Source organism: Urtica dioica, chromosome 9 (assembly GCF_054948205.1).
Source record: "Urtica dioica subsp. dioica isolate 48M chromosome 9, U.dioica_male_clone48M_v1_H2, whole genome shotgun sequence".
NCBI classification, from domain to species: Eukaryota; Viridiplantae; Streptophyta; class Magnoliopsida; order Rosales; family Urticaceae; genus Urtica; species Urtica dioica.
Window position 1 is genome coordinate 23,031,332 of NC_142764.1, and position 21,546 is coordinate 23,052,877.

General features: G+C 38.6%; 3 protein-coding genes across 4 annotated transcripts; 2 read left to right on the forward strand and 1 right to left on the reverse strand.

Moving 5' to 3' along the window:
• The first annotated feature begins 3,358 nt into the window (after positions 1 to 3,358).
• On the forward strand, positions 3,359 to 6,604 carry APE2 (Glucose-6-phosphate/phosphate translocator-like protein). Of its 2 annotated transcripts, none has more exons than XM_089625599.1 (12): positions 3,359 to 3,730; positions 3,829 to 3,894; positions 3,984 to 4,049; positions 4,140 to 4,218; positions 4,820 to 4,940; positions 5,028 to 5,123; positions 5,237 to 5,349; positions 5,436 to 5,513; positions 5,597 to 5,713; positions 5,859 to 5,958; positions 6,082 to 6,182; positions 6,307 to 6,604. In XM_089625599.1, exons 1-12 carry the CDS (start codon positions 3,459 to 3,461, stop codon positions 6,322 to 6,324), a joined length of 1,227 nt encoding a protein of 408 aa, XP_089481725.1. In that variant the 5' UTR covers positions 3,359 to 3,458; the 3' UTR covers positions 6,325 to 6,604. The 2 variants fall into 2 exon arrangements, with proteins under 2 accessions (XP_089481725.1, XP_089481727.1); XM_089625601.1 differs by having other exon boundaries at positions 3,395 to 3,735.
• A 3,026-nt stretch (positions 6,605 to 9,630) lies between these two features.
• LOC149385904 (homeobox-1) lies at positions 9,631 to 18,183 on the forward strand. The gene is made up of 18 exons (XM_089627028.1): positions 9,631 to 10,190; positions 10,298 to 10,810; positions 11,287 to 11,366; positions 11,475 to 11,867; positions 11,977 to 12,066; positions 12,163 to 12,327; positions 12,423 to 12,645; positions 12,780 to 12,880; positions 13,099 to 13,185; positions 13,261 to 13,410; positions 13,523 to 13,681; positions 13,987 to 14,196; positions 14,335 to 15,009; positions 15,092 to 15,655; positions 15,758 to 16,372; positions 16,488 to 16,592; positions 16,684 to 16,926; positions 17,015 to 18,183. Exons 1-18 carry the CDS (start codon positions 10,022 to 10,024, stop codon positions 17,948 to 17,950), a joined length of 5,478 nt encoding a protein of 1,825 aa, XP_089483154.1. The 5' UTR covers positions 9,631 to 10,021; the 3' UTR covers positions 17,951 to 18,183.
• Positions 18,184 to 18,624: 441 nt separating this feature from the next.
• Positions 18,625 to 21,169, reverse strand: LOC149385905 (uncharacterized). Its single transcript, XM_089625567.1, has 3 exons — positions 20,823 to 21,169; positions 19,796 to 20,241; positions 18,625 to 19,223 (listed from the first exon to the last, which is right to left on the reverse strand). The coding sequence occupies exons 1-3, from the start codon at positions 20,985 to 20,987 to the stop codon at positions 18,785 to 18,787; spliced, it is 1,050 nt and encodes a 349-aa protein (XP_089481693.1). The 5' UTR covers positions 20,988 to 21,169; the 3' UTR covers positions 18,625 to 18,784.
• Between the last annotated feature and the right edge of the window lie 377 nt (positions 21,170 to 21,546).

Here is a 21,546-nt window from a genome sequence, read left to right on the forward strand (position 1 = left end):
GAGATTTCTTCTCGATTCTACTCTCTTGAGTGAGGAAGAAGAAATATTTAAGTTAGCTAGCGATTTAGTTCTTGAATCCATATTCATTTTTATGAAATTCTCATCTTCATCATGTAAGTCCTTGTAAATAGCTTCAATGTGATATTCAGCTTGAAATTTTTCGTCAAATTACCATAGCGAACAGATTAATTGAATTCCGAATTCTGAGAAGATAGTCATTGATCGACATTGATTCTTTCTTTGTCGCGTTTTAAATTGTGAGATCTTTTCTCTGATCTGAAAATAAAAAGTACATTTGCAAAGTACTGATGTCGCACGAGACCATGCGCAACACAAGATTATCACTTATCGACGCCATAAACCACAAGATAATCAGCTGATCGTGCCGATTTCCTATGACCACGAGCTTGGACATGCTTTTGCCACACTATGTAGTAGTTCGCATTTAGCTTAGATGTAATAGGACGAGAGAAAGAAACAAATTGAGGTGAATTTTTATTAATGCGAATAATCGATATTTTATGAGATTGAAAATTTTGTTTTTGTTTTTGTATTTGTGAATAAGAAAACCGGTACAAGGGCATGGCCAAACTCGTCCCTTGGGCTGACTATGACGGATCATGTAGCTGCTAATAATTTTGAGAAAACAGCATATAGTACTGCTTGTTTAAAAGTACTAGTAAGGAAAATTTGTCTAAAATGTTTATCATGAAAATAGTTTTTCAAGTTGTAAACACTCATTTTTTTTATGTTCATAGAATGTTTATAAAGTTATCTTAGTTTGCACGGGCTTCATTTAACGTTGTTTACTCTGAACGGTTTAGGGTGGTAGGTGTGACTAAGTTAGTGATGGTAAATGAGTAATTGTATTTTTTTTTTTATATAAAAAATCGTTTCTCAAAAGCTAGGTATTAGTTTTTCAAACTTACATTAATTTCTCAAAAGCTGCTACTAGAACTTTTTTTAAAAAAAAAAAGTTGCTTTTACCAAAAAGGGGAGAACGGTTAAGCTTTAAAAAAAGAAGCTAAAAGCACCTTAAATAAGAGATCCCAAACACACTCAATATATGGGGAAAAAAAGAATTAGATATATAGTTTTAATATTAAATCCTCTATGTTAAAATTTTAGCTTAAATATGCTAAAATTAAGGAGATAGTTAAATGAAGACATTTGTATAAATCTAACTATATATATATATTTAATATTTAAGTATATAAATTATAATTTTAATTGAAGATAATTATTTTACTATTTTATTATATAATTTAGTGATTCTCGTATCATACTTAAAATAAATAGATTTGACTTAATTCATTGTACTAAAGTCGACTTGTTTGGAAAATATTGAGATTGATATTTTTTTTGCAAGCGGCATCAATTAGAGCTCGAAATCTCCAACACAGATATAGAAAGAAACACGTATACTGCATTTTGTGTCAAACTCTTTACAGCTTAAGTTTCCAAGTATTTAATATTTTTCTGATAATTGAAAATTAGAATTATAAGGGGTAAAAGGAAATACGCAAGGAATGGTTTCCGTGAGGATGAAGAGAGTTGAGAACCAATGGGAAGAGATAAGGGAGTCTGAGAAGCGTATGGCGATTATTGGACAATACGACCCTTTCCTCGTATGCCTTTCATTCTACTTCGGGATAAGCTGGGTCCCACTTTACCCGCCTTCCAATAATATCTTCATCACCACCATTCACTCCCCTCCTTCTCCCCTCTCCTTCTTACCGTGTCCCCGCGTTTTATCCACCGTTCGATCGTCCTTTCTATTTTACCTATTCCTTCTATTAATTCATACTAGCGAATTAATGTTTGAGAATAAAACCAATTTTAATAAATTTTTTAATATGAGTTATTGGCATCGTTTGACATAGCTTTGTTTTAAAAAAAACGCTTTTAGATTCAGTTTTTGAAAAAAAACTATTTTTTTTAAACTGACAGGTGTTTGGTAAGCTGTTTATAAAACAGTTGTTGCTGGTAACAAAAGCTGATTTTTGCTTTTGGTAAAATAAATATATTATAGTAAAAAGACTAAAATAGACATAAAATAAATATTTAACAGTGCTATGGATAATCACGTGAGGATATTAAAGTAATTTTATATCAAATACAAAAACGCTTTTTCTAAAAGCTAAGATTCGTAGCTTTTGTGACTCATGTACAATTTTTAAAATCATTTTTGAAATTTTTTCTAAAAACGGTTTTACCAAACAGTAAGATTGCAGTTTGGTTTTTGCTAACAGCAAAAACAAGCTTAAAAAAGCTGTGCCAAACACGCCCATTATCTTTTGAAATTTAACATTAATTTAAGACTAAACATCATTAAATGCTCACAATTAAACTGATTTAATTAATATTTCAATAAGTTATACGATATTCTATAAAATATTTTTTAGTTAAACGACTGTTGTCAGATAAGTTTATAATAATGGGAAAATAACACATTTATACCCTGTGTTTGAGTGAAATGTCAAGTTTAACCCTCGGTTTTCAAAAATATCGAGATCATACCCTCTGTTTAACTAAAATGACGAAATTATACCCTCTGTTTAACTAAAATGACGAAATTATACTATGAAGTGAATAACAACGTCACAAATCTCCCTTTCATTGATATTAACTCTTATATAAGAAAAATCGAATCAAATCTAAATCAGCACCCTAACTTCCAAATTCTCAATTTTGAAATAAAAATAGCCTTAAATTGAAATTAAATAATAAAACTCATACTTTCTAAGAAATGACTTCATTCCGTGTTCGAATTGTAACTCTAAATCCTGAATTCTCTGTTCGAATATGCGATTTTGATGACTATCAACTATCGATGTTTACCCTTTTGCCTCTTTCTGTGTTCTTCACGATTAAGAGACTGTTGTTTATTTTTTAGTTTTTAAATAAATTACATATATGGCGCGAATGAATAAAGATAATTGGTGTTTATATATAAATATTATAGTCAACGTCAATGAAAAATCAATAAAAAGAATATTCGTGACACTGTTGTCTATTTCAGTGTATAATTTCGTCATTTTAGTTAAACAGAGGGTATAATTTCGTCATTTTAGTTAAACAGATGGTATGAACTCGACATTTTTGAAAACCGAAGGTTAAACTCGACATTTCACTAAAACACAGGGTATAAATGTGTTATTTTCCCTATAATAATATATATATATATATATATATATATATATATATATATATATATATATATATTGTTGCTGGTTTTTCCAGATTGAAGCAAAAAATAAACAAGGAACGAAATCAACAATCTCAGTCGTAGTTGCACCTCTGTTTCCATGTACCGCGTCTCACGGTAACAAAACCGCTCGGATAAAAACAAAAAGCAAGTAACGCCTCTCAAACCGAAATATCAAGAGTACAGTTTATAGTGAGTTCACAAAACCCGGAGAGAAGAGAACCAAAACGTTACACAGCCATAGACGAACATGGAGTCGCGCTTGCTCTCACGCGCCGCCACCAATGCCTTCGCCGCCGCGCCTCCGGCTCTCCGCCTGAGGCGTCCCGGCGGCGCATGCTCGGTCAGGCCCATCGGCGAGGGCGGCAACGTCATCTGGGGGAGGCAGCTCCGGCCAGCTCTGCTCCTCGAAACCTCCGCCGGATTCTCGCCGGCGCTGACCGCTGCGAGGCCGTCGAGGGACATTCTCCGGCCGTGCTCCGCCGCCGCGTCGTCTCCCGCCCCCGGGGGCGATTCCGCCGGGTGAGGTCCGTCTCCTCCGTTCTGACTCGTCCCCGATTGGTCTCTCCGCTATTGTTCTCATTTCTGTTTTTTTTTTTTTTTTTTTTGTTCTTTTGCAGAGAAGCCAAGGTAGGGTTTCTGAAAAAGTATCCAATGCTCGTGACTGGATTCTTCTTCTTCATGTGGTTAGTATTATTATTATTATTTGGGTTTCTATTGTGTTTACGTATTGAGGATTATATATATATACATAGGGTTTGGTGAAACTGTGTAGGTATTTCTTGAACGTGATATTCAACATCCTCAACAAGAAGATTTATAACTACTTCCCGTATCCATAGTAAGTCTTTGTATATATGGCATTGAATACTCATTATGGAATGATTTTGATATGATTTGATAGAAGCTAACGTGAATTTGGGTATTACAGCTTTGTGTCTGTTGTGCACTTGTTCGTGGGAGTGGTGTATTGTCTCTTCAGCTGGACTGTGGGCCTTCCCAAGCGCGCGGTAAGTGGGCCTTTTTTAAAAGCGTAATTCATTTTACGTAATAAAGAAAAGCCCAGCTCAATAGTCCCACAAAACTTAATGGTCAACAACAATACTAGGTAGGTGATGGTCTAAAACTCTCAAAATTTTAATGCTCCGCTATGCATGATGACATTGATGAGAGCATTTCGAGAGATTCAATTTCATTTCCTAGCCCCCCCAAAAAAAATTAATTAATAAATAAAATATTGAAATTTCGAAACAAATATTATTAAACTCATATCTATTCACTAAATCAATAAAAAACTTAAAATTTGACTTAATATTTTTCATAATATCGTGACAAATCAGTCACGAAATACAAAATTTTGTGACAGTCCGGTCACAAAGTATTTCGTTAACATTTCAATAATAGAATTAAGGAAACGGTCACACATGATATTTTTGTATGAAATTAATTTTCTTTCCCGATTTCAATAGTAAAATTTTCAAATTTTAAATTTTTGTTGATTTTGATAAAGTGACATGAATTTTGGTAATATTTATATTGAGATCGCTAAATTATTAGTATGCTTTGTTCACATGTTTACATTTAGATAATCAAATTTATATTATGGTGTAGCCCATTGACTCAAACCTGCTGAAGCTGCTTGTACCGGTGGCGTTGTGCCACGCCCTCGGCCACGTCACCAGCAACGTCTCCTTCGCAGCCGTTGCCGTGTCCTTCACTCACACAATCAAAGGTAAATATACATAAATAAAAAAACATATAATATCTTCAAGACATGTATCAATTCATATTGTTTATGTGTGATTGTGATTTGTAACAGCTCTTGAGCCATTCTTCAATGCTTCTGCTTCTCAATTCATTCTCGGACAACCTATCCCAATCACTCTATGGCTCTCTCTGGCTCCTGTTGTTCTTGGTAACGGCTGTTTATTTATTTATTTACTTACAACACTATGTGTTGCTTTTTTTTTTTTTTTTTTTTTTGTAGATTTCATTTTTATTAATTCTTCCAAAACTATAATAATGCAGGTGTAGCCATGGCATCACTGACCGAGCTGTCATTCAACTGGCTGGGATTCATAAGCGCTATGATCTCCAATATCTCCTTCACCTACAGGAGTCTCTACTCCAAGAAAGCCATGGTCAATCATCAAATCAAATAAACCACTCATATGGATAGTCAAATATTAATCTTTTTTTTTTTAATATTATATCGTATGATCATCAGACTGACATGGACAGTACAAATGTGTACGCCTATATCTCAATCATTGCTCTATTTGTCTGCATTCCACCAGCCATCCTTGTGAGTACATATCATAATACCCTTCAAAATTATAACTTTGTGCAAAAAAAAATTATTTTAATCTTGTCTTGACAAATTTCCAGATAGAGGGACCGCAACTTCTCAAACACGGTTTTAACGACGCGATCGCAAAAGTAGGGCTTGTCAAGTTCGTCTCCGATCTCTTCTGGGTCGGAATGTTTTATCACCTCTACAATCAGGTATAGTGCTAATTTGACAATGTTGCGCTGATCATTCTAATACAAGTGACACCCAAGTGTACATGCCAAATCAATTTTCTTAAAATAAATGTTGTGGAATTTGGTGATTAGTGTGCGTTTTAATATATAAAATTGTGGTGATTAGTTGGCGACCAATACCTTGGAGAGGGTAGCGCCTCTCACGCACGCCGTTGGCAACGTCTTGAAGCGCGTCTTCGTCATCGGTTTCTCAATCATTATCTTTGGTAATTAATTCAATTTCCCTTACACAACTCAACTTATAGTCCTTCCTTAAGTTAAGGCTAATTAATTAGTAAAATATTATTGTCTCATCGTCGTTTAATCACAAAACAAATCTCCCCTCGCAGGCAACAAGATATCGACCCAGACTGGAATCGGAACAGGAATTGCGATCGCTGGAGTTGCGATTTACTCGCTCATCAAGGCCAAAATGGAAGAAGAGAAACGGGTGAGTCTTTTTAATTTATTACGCAGATCTTTTTGTTACAAAGTTAATGCAAATATCATTCCATATTTCTAATTAATTATTGGTGTACTTAATTTGCCTTGCTCTTTTTTTTTGTTCCTCTCAGCAAATGAAGTCTGCCTGAGAAAGAAAAGAATATGCTGTGGAGTCTTTGCTTGAAAATGTTATAAGCTAAAATCAAAAGACATTTGTATCTTTCATATCTGCATTGTCCCTTTCTTTATTCTTTTGTTTTTCGTTTTCCTCTTTTTCTATGTTGTATTTTTTTCTTCTTCTTCTTCTCATATGTCCATTTAATTTTATCTGATTCAAGGTACGAACAACAGATAATCTGTGGTGATGTCATGTTGACTGAGAATAATATAAGCCTTGAGAGGATCAATGCAATGTTTTATTAGTATGTGGATTGTTCATGATGCAATTATTCGAGCTTTAACATTGAGGTATCGTGTAGAAATCTTCGAATTATGCGTGAAAGCAAAGCAATAAGTTAATTGTTAGTTATTGAATTTTACATAAAAGAAAAAGTAATGTAAATTAACAATGAAACTTAAGTGATGATAATTGTTACGTTAAATGATCGGCCTTCCTCAGGCTTGTGGGTAGCTTGGAACACCATATGCACCTTCTTTTTTTTTTTTTTTTTTAAAGGAAAAAGGGTATAAAATAGCCATTTGAAACTTATTGATTAGTAAAATAGCCAAAGTTTCAACTTTTTAGCAAAGTAGTCAAACTTACGTTTTCAAAATTTTTATGACAATCAATTAAAAAATTTTACGATTAATCTTGGGGTCAATTATTATTATTTTTTTTAATCAGATTACTGCACATTTTGGCTATTTCACTCATTGAAGACAAACTTTGGCTATTTTGCAAATGCATAACTTTAAATTGACTATTTAGCTACATCATCCTTTTTTAAATTGAGTAGAGCAATTTTACTCGTGTTTATGCTTAAGTAGAGTTTCGGTGAAGGACTATTGCATTGTGGGTAGCTTAGAGCTTTATAATCACTAAAATAATTATGTTCATACAAGACACCAATGCTCACTACTATTTTATACATAAATAATTGTAAAGTGAAATTAATTTTTTTTTAAAAATAAAACACTATAAAGTAATATAATATTGGGCAATTTTTAAAGTTGCACACATTGAAGTATTTTATAAAAATATTGTCTATTAGTGACATAGAAGTGATATTTAATCAAATAAATTATTTTTGATAATGTGATTAAGGGATATTCTCAACGGCGATGAGTTATCTTCGCCCGAGCATCCAACACCAGCACCATGTTGGAATTGGATCGAGCTTAGACTTTACTGAATTTTAAATTTAATATAAAATTAAAATTTAATATTTGCGCCGCTAAAAATATAAACTAAGTATTTTAATATGAACACACGAATATTTAGTATTTACGAACTCATTTTAAATTGTTTATTGCATATTAACAATCTTAATTATAAAGATACAACTAAAAACATTATGTTCCCACACATACCTATATACCTTGTATGAAAGTTCCTGGGTTTAAGCCCCATGGACTTATGCATGTCTCTTTAAGGTTTATCATAAAATCATGTAATCTTGGCTAATAGTGCTACTTTGCGCTTCCACTGTTAATATATCATGTAATTTTGACCAATATACGACTTCTAAAAAAATAACATTATGTATCTGTTTACACAAAAAAAAATGAAGATGTACATAAATATGAAAACAATAAAATATATAACTATTAATACTGTTATTACCCTATTTTATAATTATAGATAAATGTTTGCCACGTTGTAAATCCCATTTTAACTCTTTATTGTTGCTTGCTACTAGTTTTAAATTGGAAAAAAGGATAAATTACAACGATTCCCCCTAGACTCTTGTCTCGATAACAATGTGTCCATTCATTTCAAAATTTTAAAAAAATGATTTGAACTCTGATTTTGCTCGATTTTCGGCCCTTCCGTCAAACAGTTACCATCCATCATCTATCAAAACTGCATGTTTTAGTCATGCGAGCCTTCTATGAAAGTCATTTTTATAACTTACAATATTAATATGCAAAAAAAAACTTAGGTTTTGTTTGGTATCTCTCTCTCTCTCTCTCTCTCTCTCTCTCTCTCTCTCTCTCTCTCTCTCTTTTCACACGCTTCAAGCATTTTAACAACACAACCAGAAGAAAATAAAAACAATACACAAGAGCATGACCATCGTCACCCTCGTCGTCAACCACCACCGCACCGCCCTCGCTGCAACCCTCTTCCATTTTTTTTAAATGCCTCTTCTGCTCTGAACATAAAATCCCCAAATTGAGATTATCACAGGTGGTTATGTTTGGAGTTCCATCAGATTGGGCCATTGATATGGAGTTCATGGACGAGCTCTTCTTAGAATGGTGTTTGTTGGACACCAGAGAGGGCTCGGACTTTTTCAACCAAACTGCCTCTTTTCTGGCCGAATGAAGAAGAAGTTGGAATAATGATTTGGATCCTATTGATTTTTTCTTTCTATTTTATTTTATCTATTTTAAAAATAATTGTTTATTTATTTATTTTAGCAAGATTATTAATTTGTCCTTAAATATTGAACATGTGAGAGTCACATGTTCAAAATATGAAGCATAACGAAATATTTTTGACGGAAAGGAGAGGATAATACTTTAACCGAACCAGAGTTAGAAATTTGTGTGAAAATTTAAAATTGAGGGGGTACGGAGCAAAGTTAAGGAGAAATTGCTTTAATTTATGTTTTTGAAAAACTAGGAGTATTAATTTGTAATTTACTATTATTTTTCCTTCCTAAACCAGCTTCTCCTTCCAAAACAGACAGCCAGCCCAATTAGTGGGGCCCACCAGCCCACAAACAACACAAACTAGAAACGCTTACTCGATTCTCGCACCGCAAGATCCCAAAGAACCCAAAATCACAAACAATAAGGCTTCTGAAACAGAGACGTAATTATCATCGCATTTTGAAGAAATGTCCAAAATCTGAAAAAGAAATAGAAAAAAAGAGAAATAACAAAGACGAACCTTAAGATTAATAATAATAATAATAATAATAAAATAAAAAGGGAAAAAAGTTCGTCGAAAATAGAAACAAACATGAACACATATTTACCCTTGACTCCTTGAGGAACCTATGAGCTGGAGCTGAAGGAATAATAAGAACAAAATAAAAAAAAGACCCAAATTATCAATCTCTTGTTTCTTACATAACATTTGATTTCTAAATTCTAAGCCACATCAACAAGGACAAGTTCGACACACTATGATGATATCACAAACACTCATTTATAACTCAATAAAGTAAAACAAGCAAGGATAATAAAATCAGAAAACAAAAAGAAATTGAAATAGAAATTAAAATTATGGAAGGTGGGATTAGATCGAAGAGGAACTGTTGGATTGTTCTCGTTGATGAATTAGTTCCCCTTTCTCTATTCATTTATTATTATTATTTTCATTTACAACTATTATTATTTAGAAATATTATTATCATTCGTTCTTTCTTTCATACCAATCGAAAAAGAAAAATTCCTTATTTTCGCATTAATTATCTTCGTTGTTGTTGTTAGTGAATTGTGATAAACTACGCCTCTTTTTGTCTTTCCATTCCTTGACTATTACGATGTTTTTGATAAAAGGCAAAGACTTTCAAGAACCCCAAACACAAGGACCCGAAAAATCAGATTCTTTTCTTCGTTTGTTCTTCCTCAAACCCTAGTTTTCTCGTCCTCTCATCTGAGGGATCGAGAAAAATTCTGGAGCTCGACGACGAATCGCTGCTCGGATCTCGCTAATTCCGATCGCCGGCTTCAATGGAGGGCGGTTCCGAAGGAGAGAATCGCGACAAGGACGACGGTGATATGAACAACAGTGGAGGTATCAAGGCTGTTCATCACAATAATTCCAATGAAGGACAGAGCAAGCCCAAGCGCCAGATGAAGACGCCATTCCAGCTTGAAACCCTAGAAAAAGCTTACGTCTGTAAGTATAAGCTCTGATTTTGGCAATGTTTTGGTTTTCAACTCTTTTTTTTTTTTTTTTTTTTGCTGTTGTTTGGTTATAAAAATCTAATTTTTGTTCATGATCAGTGGATGCTTACCCGTCGGAGTCGATCCGAGCCGACCTTTCGGAGAAACTCGGGCTCTCCGATAGGCAATTGCAGATGTGGTTCTGCCACAGAAGGCTGAAGGACAAAAAGGACGGCGGGCCCACCAAAAAGCAGCGAAAGCTGGCTCCGGCGGCGCAGTTGCCGGAGTCTTCCCCTGTCCACGAGCTGAGGGTCGGGCCGCCCAGCGCGGGGCCCGGCAGCGACTACGGGTCAGGCTCGGGCTCGGGCTCGAGCCCCTTTGGCCCCAACGAGTTTCGGAACGTTATGGCCGGCGGTCGATACTCGGACGATATGCCTCCGGCGGGGAGGAGATATTACGAGCCGCTCCCGCTCCCGCTTCTGACGCCGCCGCCGCCGCCGGCGAGGCCGTCGATTATGGAGAGAGCGATCACCATCGTAGAGGCCCAATTGGGGGAGCCTCTCAGGGAGGACGGGCCCGTTCTCGGGGTAGAGTTTGATCCTCTCCCGCCCGATGCCTTTGGCGCACCATTAGGTATACGATTTATTTACTGCCGTTAGTAGAAGTGTGCGTGAAAAAAAAAAATTTATAGTAACTTTTGTTTTTACAGTTTAAATGTACTCGTGTGTCATGCATAGTCTTAGTACAGGAAACATAGTATTCGGTTGAGTGATTTAGCTCCAGGAAAATCTACTGGGAGTTTCAGGATAAACCACAAAATTCATTAGCTGAATGCATAGTTTAGTACATTTTAGCATGTTGGTTACTTTCTAAGTAGACTAAGTAGGAAGAGAAACTTGGTTACTTTCCAAATTAGGATGCTTGGATACCGTCATCGCATATCACATACAAAGTTCTAGGCTTTTCACTCTTGTTAAATGTGATAAGAGCTTGTGTTAACTATGTGTGAGATGCGCCATCAATTTTCCCCTTCCACATGTAAGTTTCATGCATTTCTGCAGATTAAATTTACTAATTCCTGGAAAAAAAAAAAACTTTTTGTGAATCAGCCGCGCCAGAGCATCATAAAAGGTCTGGAAATCGTTTTGAGCACAAGTCATATGATCGGCACGAGGCAAGAGCAAACAAAGTGCGTATCGTATCTCTCTCTCTCTCTCTCTGTGTCTTATGAAATGCTTTTGCCTTACGCTCTACTCATGTTCTTAAGCTGATTTAAGTGACGTGGATTACCTCTCAGGCTTCTCAGAGAGCTATGCTCGAATATCCATTCCTTCAAGAAGCGCCCAGTGCTCGTAGCAATGCATATGGTTTGGTTTCCCAATCTCATCACAGTCCTGCGCTCGATGGTCCCACGACAAGGATACTTGCAATGGGAAGCGAGCAGTTACCGAGGACGCAAAGCCATTCCGCTCGTGTCCGTGTGTCTCAGCCGGAAAAGCAAGGAGTTGCCTTTTCAGCATTGCCATTGGATGCTAATAGTGTCCCACAAAAGGACCACTCTTTTGCGAATGTCAGAGCAAGCCCGCAGATCAGCGAACACCCGATCATTTCTCCGGAGAATTCGTATATGGTGGCTGAAGGGCAAGTCTATTCAAACGACACTTTATTGAGGATGGAGAGGAAGCGCAAGGTAAGATGCAGAGTTTTTAGAAAATAATTTGTTCGTCTATAATTTAATCCTTTTTTTTTTTTTTTTTTTACTCATGGACTAGTTTCATAATATTTACGTTTTTATGTAGAACGAAGAAGCTAGAATTGCGAGAGAAGCTGAAGCTCATGAGCTACGAGTTCGTAAAGAGCTTGAGAAACAAGATATCCTCAGGCGAAAGGTTTGTATATATGCACTTGTGTTTAGCTATTCTCTGCCTTTTTAAGATTGGATGAAGTTCTATTCATTCTAATATATGAAATTTCCACTTCAAAAGCACGAGGAACGAATGAGGAAAGAAGGGGAAAGACTAGACCGTGAAAGGCGGAAGGAAGAAGAGAGGTTGATGCGTGAGAAACAGCGCGAGGAGGAGAGAGTGAAACGTGAACAAAGGCGTGAAATAGAGCGAAGGGAAAAATTTCTGCAAAAAGAATGTTTAAGAGTAAGTTTTGTCTTCGATGTTTTCGGTTGATGATTATTAGTTGTATCTCTTCCAAGATGTTTATATTCCTTTTCTCCCCTGGTGTGTCCTTGAAGGCGGAGAAAAGAAAAATCAAAGAAGAGCTTCGCAGAGAGAGGGAGGAAGTGAGACGCAAAGCTGCCATTGAAAAAGCTACCGCTCGCAGAATTGCTCGAGAGTCGATGGAATTGATTGAGGATGAACAACTTGAGCTGATGGAAATGGCGGCTGTGAGGAAGGGCTTGCCGTCAATTATCGCTCTCGATCACGAAACCATGCAAAGTCTTGAATCGTTCAAAAGTATGCTTCCCTTACTGGCTACTCATATGACTACTTCAACAAAGGCTTGATCTCTCTATCGGATCTAAATCTTTTAGCCATCATTGTTTCATGTTCTTTTGGCACCTGTCTGATTTTACTGTCTTTGTGCTCAGATTTCCTCGGTGCTTTCCCGCCCAAGTCTGTTCAATTGAAAAGGCCTTTTTCAATTCAGCCGTGGAACCATTCAGAGGAGAATATCGGCAACCTTTTCATGGTGCGTCCATATGTTTCTCCTCTGTTTTAGCTGAGAATACTTGTTTTTTAAATCATTAACATTTAATGTGATATCATCGGCATTAGTGAGTGATGTTCACCTGCACCTCTGATCCGTGGTCCTGTTTTATATTTAGTCACTGTTCATAATCTGTTTCAAGCTATTGTCAATAGTTAAACATACACAGTTAGTTTAATATTGGTTTTTGCCATTTGCAGGTATGGAGATTTCTGATTACTTTTGCCGACGTTCTCGAGCTGTGGCCATTTACTCTTGATGAGTTTGTTCAAGCATTTCACGACTATGTAAGCTTATTGTCTTGATATATCTGTATCATTCAGTTTAACGACTGTTACTCACACTGTATGTGGTGGTGTCAGGATTCAAGGCTGTTGGGAGAAATTCACGTTGCTCTTCTGAAGCTGATTATAAAAGATATTGAAGATGTAGCAAGAACACCCAGTGGATTGGGAATGAACCAAAACGGAGCTGCTAATCCGGGTGGCGGACATCCAGAGATTGTTGAAGGGGTAAAATTTAATCTTGTGCATTGATCAAAATAACTGTTTTCTTGACATTTCCTTTATTCCCAATGCCTCCAAACGTGTTCCGTTGTTGATTGATGCTATACTTATATTCCAGGCATATACGTGGGGCTTTGACATATGTAACTGGCAACGCCTCTTAAATCCGTTGACATGGCCGGAAGTATTCCGGCAATTAGCATTGTCGGCAGGATTTGGGCCGCGGCTGAAGAAAAGGAGTATGACATGGCCATATTCGCGTGATAATATTGATGAGGTTTGCTTATTTATTTAATATTATTATTTTTTTCATTTGGAACCCTTTATTTGTACTTTAATTTGTTATGCAAATAAGTTATCTGAGTTTGCCATGACAAAATACAGTTGTTTGCTTAAAGAAGTAGAAGCAAATGCAAACTTAAAATCTGTCACCAACAAAGTTTAGTATTTCTACATTTAAGCATGTCTTTTTCGAGGCACGCATTTTCAAGTTGGATCATTCGTCCATTAACTTAAGATATTATATCTGTGTCTCTTTCCTGTTCCCCTTTGCTTATCATTTTTCATGATGTCATGAACTAGGGAAAGAGCTGTGAAGATGTAATTTCTACTCTCCGCAGTGGATCTGCTGCTGAAAATGCATTCACTGTAATGCAAGAAAAAGGTTTATTAAATCCACGAAAATCAAGGCATCGATTGACACCTGGCACGGTCAAATTCGCAGCATTCCATGTTCTTTCACTGGAGGGAAGCAAGGGATTGACAGTGTTGGATCTTGCTGAAAAGATTCAGGTAAAAAAAAAAGCTAGAAATTCGTTCATGCAGAAGAGTGAATTGTTTTTATTGAATATCCCTCTTGATTCATTAACTAGAGCTTCGCTACTGATATTAACTCACACCTGTTAATCTTCTTCTTTCAACTGTGATTAGAAATCTGGACTGAGAGATCTGACAACTAGCAAGACTCCAGAGGCTTCAATTTCTGTGGCGTTGACAAGGGACGCCAAACTGTTTGAGAGAATCGCTCCTTCGACGTATCGCGTACGAGCTGCTTACAGAAAAGATCCCGGCGATGCCGAGGCCATACTTTCAGCTGCCAGAAAAAAAGTTCAAGTGTTCGAAAACGGGTTCTTGGCTGCCGAAGATGCTGATGATGTCGAAAGAGACGATGACTCAGAATGCGACGATGTCGATGAGGACCCTGAAGTCGATGATTTAGCCACTCCCTCTAGGCCGACCACAGTTGCTGAAAACTACATTGAAGGAAGTGTAAAGGAGAATCTAAGCAACGATGCGATGGCACTAGATCTGCATAATGAGTTCGATAAAGATTCATCTGTCGCGTTGAGTGGCGTCGGCAAGGATGTCAGCTTTCCAGTTGTGACTTCGGACCAATTTGCGGCTCTTGAGAACACAAACACAACAATAAGCAGCTATCCCGATGAAGAGAATATGGAGATCGATGAGAGCAAATCAGGCGAATCGTGGATTCAAGGGCTCACAGAAGGGGATTATTCTGATCTCAGCGTAGAGGAACGTCTTAATGCCCTTGTCCGCTTAGTTGGCATTGCAAATGAAGGAAACTCAGTCCGCCTTGTCCTCGAGGTACTCAAATATATTCATCTATTTTTATTATTTTGTTTTTGTGGAAATTCAGTTGGTGAATTTGACATCCGTGTTCTGACAGGATCGTTTGGAAGCAGCGAATTCCCTTAAGAAACAAATGTGGACAGAAGCGCAGCTTGATAAGATACGTCTGAAGGAAGAGAGTGTAATAAGATATGATTTTTCATCTTCCGCTGGAGTGAAATCCGAAATGCTGTTTCCGAGGCCTGGCGCGGAGGGCAGCCACAGCCCATTGCCTGATGTTCTTAATAGAATTACGGATATGTCCCCGAGCACTGCAGAGACTAAAAAACCAATCCACGATTTGAATACCGTTCTTCAGCCTGACCTCAACTGCTTGCCCTCTGAAAAAACCCCACTTGGCCACGATCTGTCTGCCGGTCCAGATAGCATTCTAACTCAGCAATTTGCGTTTGCATCGAAAAGGTCGCGCTCTCAGCTGAAATCTTATATTGCCCATAGAGCCGAGGAGATGTATGTATATAGGTCACTTCCTCTTGGTCAAGATCGCAGGCATAATCGGTACTGGCAATTTGTTGCATCGGCCTCCAAAAACGATCCTGGTTCAGGCAGGGTCTTTGTTGAATTGGAAGGTGGAAATTGGCGGCTCATTGACACTGAAGAGGTATTTTTATTTTCTCTCCCTTACTCATGGCTCTTGTTATGTAGCGTATCTCTGTTAATTGAAAAAGAACTATGAATTAACGGGATTCCCTTGTGCGTGTAGGCCTTCGATGCTCTTTTGATGTCTTTGGACACTCGAGGAATTAGGGAATCTCACTTGCGCTTGATGTTGCAAAAGATTGAAACTTCCTTCAAAGAAAACATTCGGAGGAGTGACAGAGGATCAACCGATGTGAAAAGAGAAACTGCAGAAACGAAATGTAGTCCTCCTGGTTTTCCAGTCAGGTTCGACAGCCCTGGGAGTACCATTTGTGGTTTGAATTCCGATTTGGATTCGGTGGAAACGTCTTCCTCTTTCGGAATTGAACTCGGCAGGAACGAAACTGAGAAGAGAGCTTCTTTGAGAAGGTACCATGATTTCCAGAAGTGGGTTTGGAGAGAATGCCTGAACTCATCGGCACTGCGGGCCATGAAACACAGGGCGAAGCGGTGTTCGGAGTTGTTGGACATCTGCGACGTCTGTCTCAGCCCATTTTACTGTGAGGACTCTCATTGCTCTTCTTGCCACCAGACTTTTGGCAACAACTTTGTGTTTTCACAACACGTAGTTCAGTGCGAGGAGAAGAGGAAATCGGATCCTCCTGCGAACTTCCATTTTTCAGATACTTCACTCCCGTTCGGAAGCAGATTGCTCAAGGCCTTATTGGCTCGTATCGAGGTAACAGGCATACTGAAAATCGACGAGAGTTAACGATTGACATTCGTATGGGTTAATGACTTTTCTAAGGTTTTATTTGACTCCTGGGCATTATTTTGTGTGTTCTTATTTACAGGCATCTGTACCACCGGAGGCTCTGCAATCTTTCTGGACCCAAGATCTCCGAAAGACTTGGGGTGTGAAATTGAATGATTCCTTGACCAGTGAACAGCTTCTACAGGTTCCCAGCTCTTTCTCTCTCTCTCTCTCTCTCTCTCTCTCACTCTCTCTCTCATTTATTCACATTCATCATTGCTCTGTTTATGTCACAGATATTGACAAGGTTTGAGAGCGTGATGAAGCGAGACTTCCTAGGTTCACGCTTTGCGCCGACAGAAGAGGTGTTGGGGTCAAGTAGTAACCACTCTGACCCGGGATCGGCTCCTATGCTTCCGTGGGTTCCACATACCAGCGCAGCGGTGGCTCTCAGGCTCTTCGAGCTCGACGCATCCGTGGCGTATGTCCCGGAGGAGAAACCCGACCCCGTCGACGATCGAGCATTCGGAGAATACATCGTAAGTGTCTTTCTTTTCCGTTCTCGCCACTCATTCAAAACAAAATCTAGAAGCAAAAAGCTGATGATGTGTGCGCTTGGATTCCCAGAAAGCATCCACCCGATTCGCTCCCGAAAGAGAGATGGAACTGGGCGAGATGGGTTACAACAACGAGTACGTGAAAGAAGAAACCCTCTCTCAAATGAAAAGCTCGCGAAACAACGCTGGGCGCGGGAGAGGCAGCCGCGAGCAAGGCCGCGGAAAAGGCAAGTCGCGGAGGAAAGACAACAAGGGTCCCAAATCCCGCCGAAACGCAAAGAAGACCAACGCGAGCAAGGCGAGCCAAGCGTTGAGCCTTCAGAGGGCCGCTCTCAAACAAGGCGGCGCGCGGGGCCCGCGGACGATTCGAAAAAGGCGACCGGAGACCAAAGCCGTGGAGGAGGAGAGGCTTCTTCAGGTCCCCTTGGCCGACACTCCGAGCAGCAGCCCCGCCGAGTCCCCCAGAAACTTGGAAGATGAAGAAGAATGGGACGACGAGATCGAGAACGAGAACACCACTTCGTCGCCCATGAGACACGATGATCACCATATCATCGCTGGCGAAGAAGAGGAGGAAGAAGAGGAAGAAGAAGAAGAAGAGGAAGAGGAAGAGGAAGAGGAGGAAGAAGAAGAACGGGTTGGATTAGAATCCGACGACAACGCTCAAGAAGAGGAAGAGGAAGAAGAGGAGGAAGAGGATGTTTATGGGAGAGGAAACTGGGAGGTGGGATTTAATGGGGTTCCGAGCAGCAGCAAGTGGGACGGACCGAGCGAGGACGATGTTGACGGTTACGATGACGATGACGATAACGGCGTCGGAGTCGGAGTCGGAGTCGGAGTTGGAGTCGGAGATAGAGACAGAGACAGAGACGTAGTCGGAGACAGAGACTCCGATGTGAGCGAGGAGTCGGACGAGGAGTTGCCGGACCATAGGATGGGAAATGACCACGTGGCACACGACAAAGGGTTTGATTCGTCCCCTTCTGAAGATGATTACAGTGACTGAAATTATTTATGGCTTTAGCTGAGCCACACATTAATTAGTTGGCCAAATTGGTGGGGAGAGCAAATCCCCTTTGCTTTTTGGTTGTCAGTTTTTTGTCTCTACTTTTATCAGTGTAGATTTGAATGAGTGCAAGAGGAGAAGCGCGCTTTTTAACCTAGTTAATCTGTATCAGTTTATGTAAGAAATTATTTAATAGAAGAGTAACCAATAAAGTTTACGCCTAATTTATTCTATGGATTTTTGTTGTATTCGACGGACTAGCCAATTTTTTTCGAAGTTCAACAGCAATGCCTTTATTGGTGTTTAGGAAACAAGTTATTTTTGCTAATTTAACAACCGTAATGAAAATTAGAATACCGTTATTGCTGGTTAATTTCTAAAAATTTATTTCGTATGCAAGCAGAAAATAAAAAGTATTTTTCATAAATGACATCCAGCAAGCTGATAATATACTCATTTTTTAAAATAATCAAATTCAACGCACACAGGAATATTTGAGCATTATACGAACTTTTTTCTTTTTAAATGGTTTTAGAGAAGTGTTTTACAATGGCGCATATAAAATTTATGCTCTTCACTTTCATAACATGATTTCAGAGAACACTCGAAACATCTTCCTATTTGCCTAAAATAAAATAAAAAATTAAAAAACACTCCCACCACGAAGGGTATAATTAACAAAAAAAAATTTCTAGTATAACTCATTCAAATTAAAACACTCGTACACCCGTTTATGTCATTATTAAAAACTAACATGCCATAGCAAGCACCAGCGTTACTTGCATATAAAAATTGTATATTCACAGATGAGATGTTGATGATAAGTGATAACACTCAAGAGCCCAAAAGCTTCTTGATCCCGGCCTTCTGGTCTGGAGTGAGCTTGGTGGGGAACTTGACGTTAAACTTGATCCTCAAGTTTCCCTTCTTCGAGGGCTCTTTCGGGAGAGGCATTCCTTCCCTGGGCACCACCTCCTCGTAGCTCGGGTGGATCACCGAGCTGATCGGGATCGTCAAGCTCCGCCCGTCCAGGGTGCTGACGTGGACCGTGTGCCCCGTCAGCGCCTCCGCCAGCGGGACCCGCTGCGTGAGGACGAGGTCGTTGCCGTCCCTCGTGAACGTGCCGTGCGGCTTCTCGTCGATCACAAACACCAGGTCCGACGCTATCACGTTCGGCTGCTCGTTCCCTTTCTCCGGGAACGTTATTTTCGTCCCCTTTTTCCAACCCGGCTTCACTTCTATCGTCAGAATCTCTTCCACCGGTATCGTCCTCCTGATCATACACACACACACACCCAACCGAGTTCAGTGAAAAAAGGCAATTGATAACACAAACACAACCGCCTTGCAGATTATAAACCCCGTATTTGTTTGTTTACTAAGTTTTTTTTTTTTTTTTGGTTCATTTATCTAATCAAAATTTTGAAGAAACCAGATACAAAATTTGGTTGAAACAATTAATGTGATTTTCAGTTATATAATACAAAGGGAAAAAAAAAAAAGAAAAAAGATTGCACACTATAATTCTGCAACTAGATGGATATTTTTTTTTTGTTTATCGTATAAATAACATATGTAATAAAACCCCTGTTTTAGCTAAATAACCGATTGCTTATTCACGAATTTGCAATATAGCGTCTGAAGTTTGTAAAATGGCTAAAATGTAATTTTTTTTAACCCTATGATTAAGTTTTTTGAAAGCCATAAGTATTGTAAAAAACACTAATCAATCGAATAACTTTAACTATTTAGCTTAAAACTTGAAATTTTGAATATTTTGGTAATAGTCATAAATTCTGCTAATAATAATAATGAATATGAAGAGTTGGTTGTAGTAGTACTCACCCACTGGCATCCAAAATCTCTCTGGAGATCTTCATCTTCTTGGTAGTCCCTTTGTAAAGCTCCTCCAAGCTACACGGAAGCCTGTTCTCTATCGGCGGAGCCTTCCTCGGCCCCGGATTCATCATCCCTCTTCCTTCCCCGAACGAGCCGCCAAAGAAGTCTTCGCCGCCGCCGAACATCCCGGAGAACGATCTCGACCCACCTCTGCCTCCATTGCCGCCCATTCCTCCGAAGGGGCTCGAGAACCCGAAGAACTCCGTGAACACGTCCTCCGCGTTCCGAGGGTTGAATCTGAACACATTCGGGCCGTCTCCGGTCGTGAAGAACGTCGCGCCTCCGTTTCCGGCGCCGGGGAATCCGCCGGCGTCCGGCGGCGGGACTTGGCCTTTGAGGCCTTCTTCGCCGTACTGGTCGTAGATCGCTCTCTTCTGCGGATCGCTCAGGACCTGGAAAAGAAGATTACACGGCTTCGTTTAGAATCTCTAGAATTGAAAATTGATTTATACATTGCTCGTTTCAAAATTGAACAGCTACGAATTTACAAGAGGTAGCAACCTCGTAGAATCACTGATCAGAGACTAGAATAATAAATTTAAATAATAATAATAATAATAATAATATCTCGTGGCTCAGGAGCTAGAAAGATTATGGCTTTTTAGAACCCTAGGGCTGAATTTTAAACGGTAATCGTTTCAGAATTGAACAATTACGATTCCTCGTGAAAACGCATATCGTCATGTGTTTGATTAAGCTCATTTTAAAAGTTCAGAAATCACAAAGCTATCTCGTAGAATCACTCATCAAAGATTCAGGCTTGTCAGAATTTCAGTACCAGATTAATAATAAAAAATTAAACTGCGGGGGTCAAAATTGAACATTCCCAATGTCTAATTGAATAGAATAGAATAGAATACAAGTAGCAGCATAAAGCCATAAACCGACAAGATATCTCAAGGAATCACTACTCAGTTTGATATTCGTAACTGAATCAAATCCACACTAAAAAAAAAAAAAAAAAAAACCGAACCTCGTAAGCCTCGGAGATCTGCTTAAACTTGGCCTCGGCGTCTTTCTTGTTGTTAGGGTTCTTATCGGGATGCCACTTCATGGCTAACTTCCTGTACGCTTTCTTCAGATCATCGTCCTTGGCGCTCTTATCCACCTGCAATACCTTGTAGTAGTCCACGCCCATTCCTTCTTCGATTGTTTTTCTTTTACCTATTATCTACGAAAGCTTGAATTTCTTGCAGAGTTCTCAAAAAATATGTGTGTCTATTCTCTTTTTCGTATTCGGTGGATTTCGTATCAAGGACAGGTGTTGAAATAGAGTGGATGTGTGTGGAAGGAGAAGAAGAGAGAAAGGACCAGAAGGACCTGGAACTTTCCAGACTCACGTCTGTGTGTCAGTCAACTCAAGCTGAGGATTAACTCGTCATTTCCTTTTTCTTTTTTTTTTTTCTTTTTTTTTGCCGGTTGATGATATGCTGTGTAAACTGTAAAGTGTAATTTGTGTACCGCGGCAAAATACAAAGATGAAGCAACGAGGTTCACTTCGCTTCACTTCAACCCAATTTACTGTTTTACTTTTACCGGAAAATTCAGTAAGTTATATGTAAAATTGAACGAAATACTTTGGCTTATGTACACACAAATATTTAGTAATTTTATTTTACAAGTGGCTATTTTTTTTAACTCTTTTTAATTCTAACTAAAGTTTAACTTTTATTAAAAAAAATAATCGCCAGCAGTAA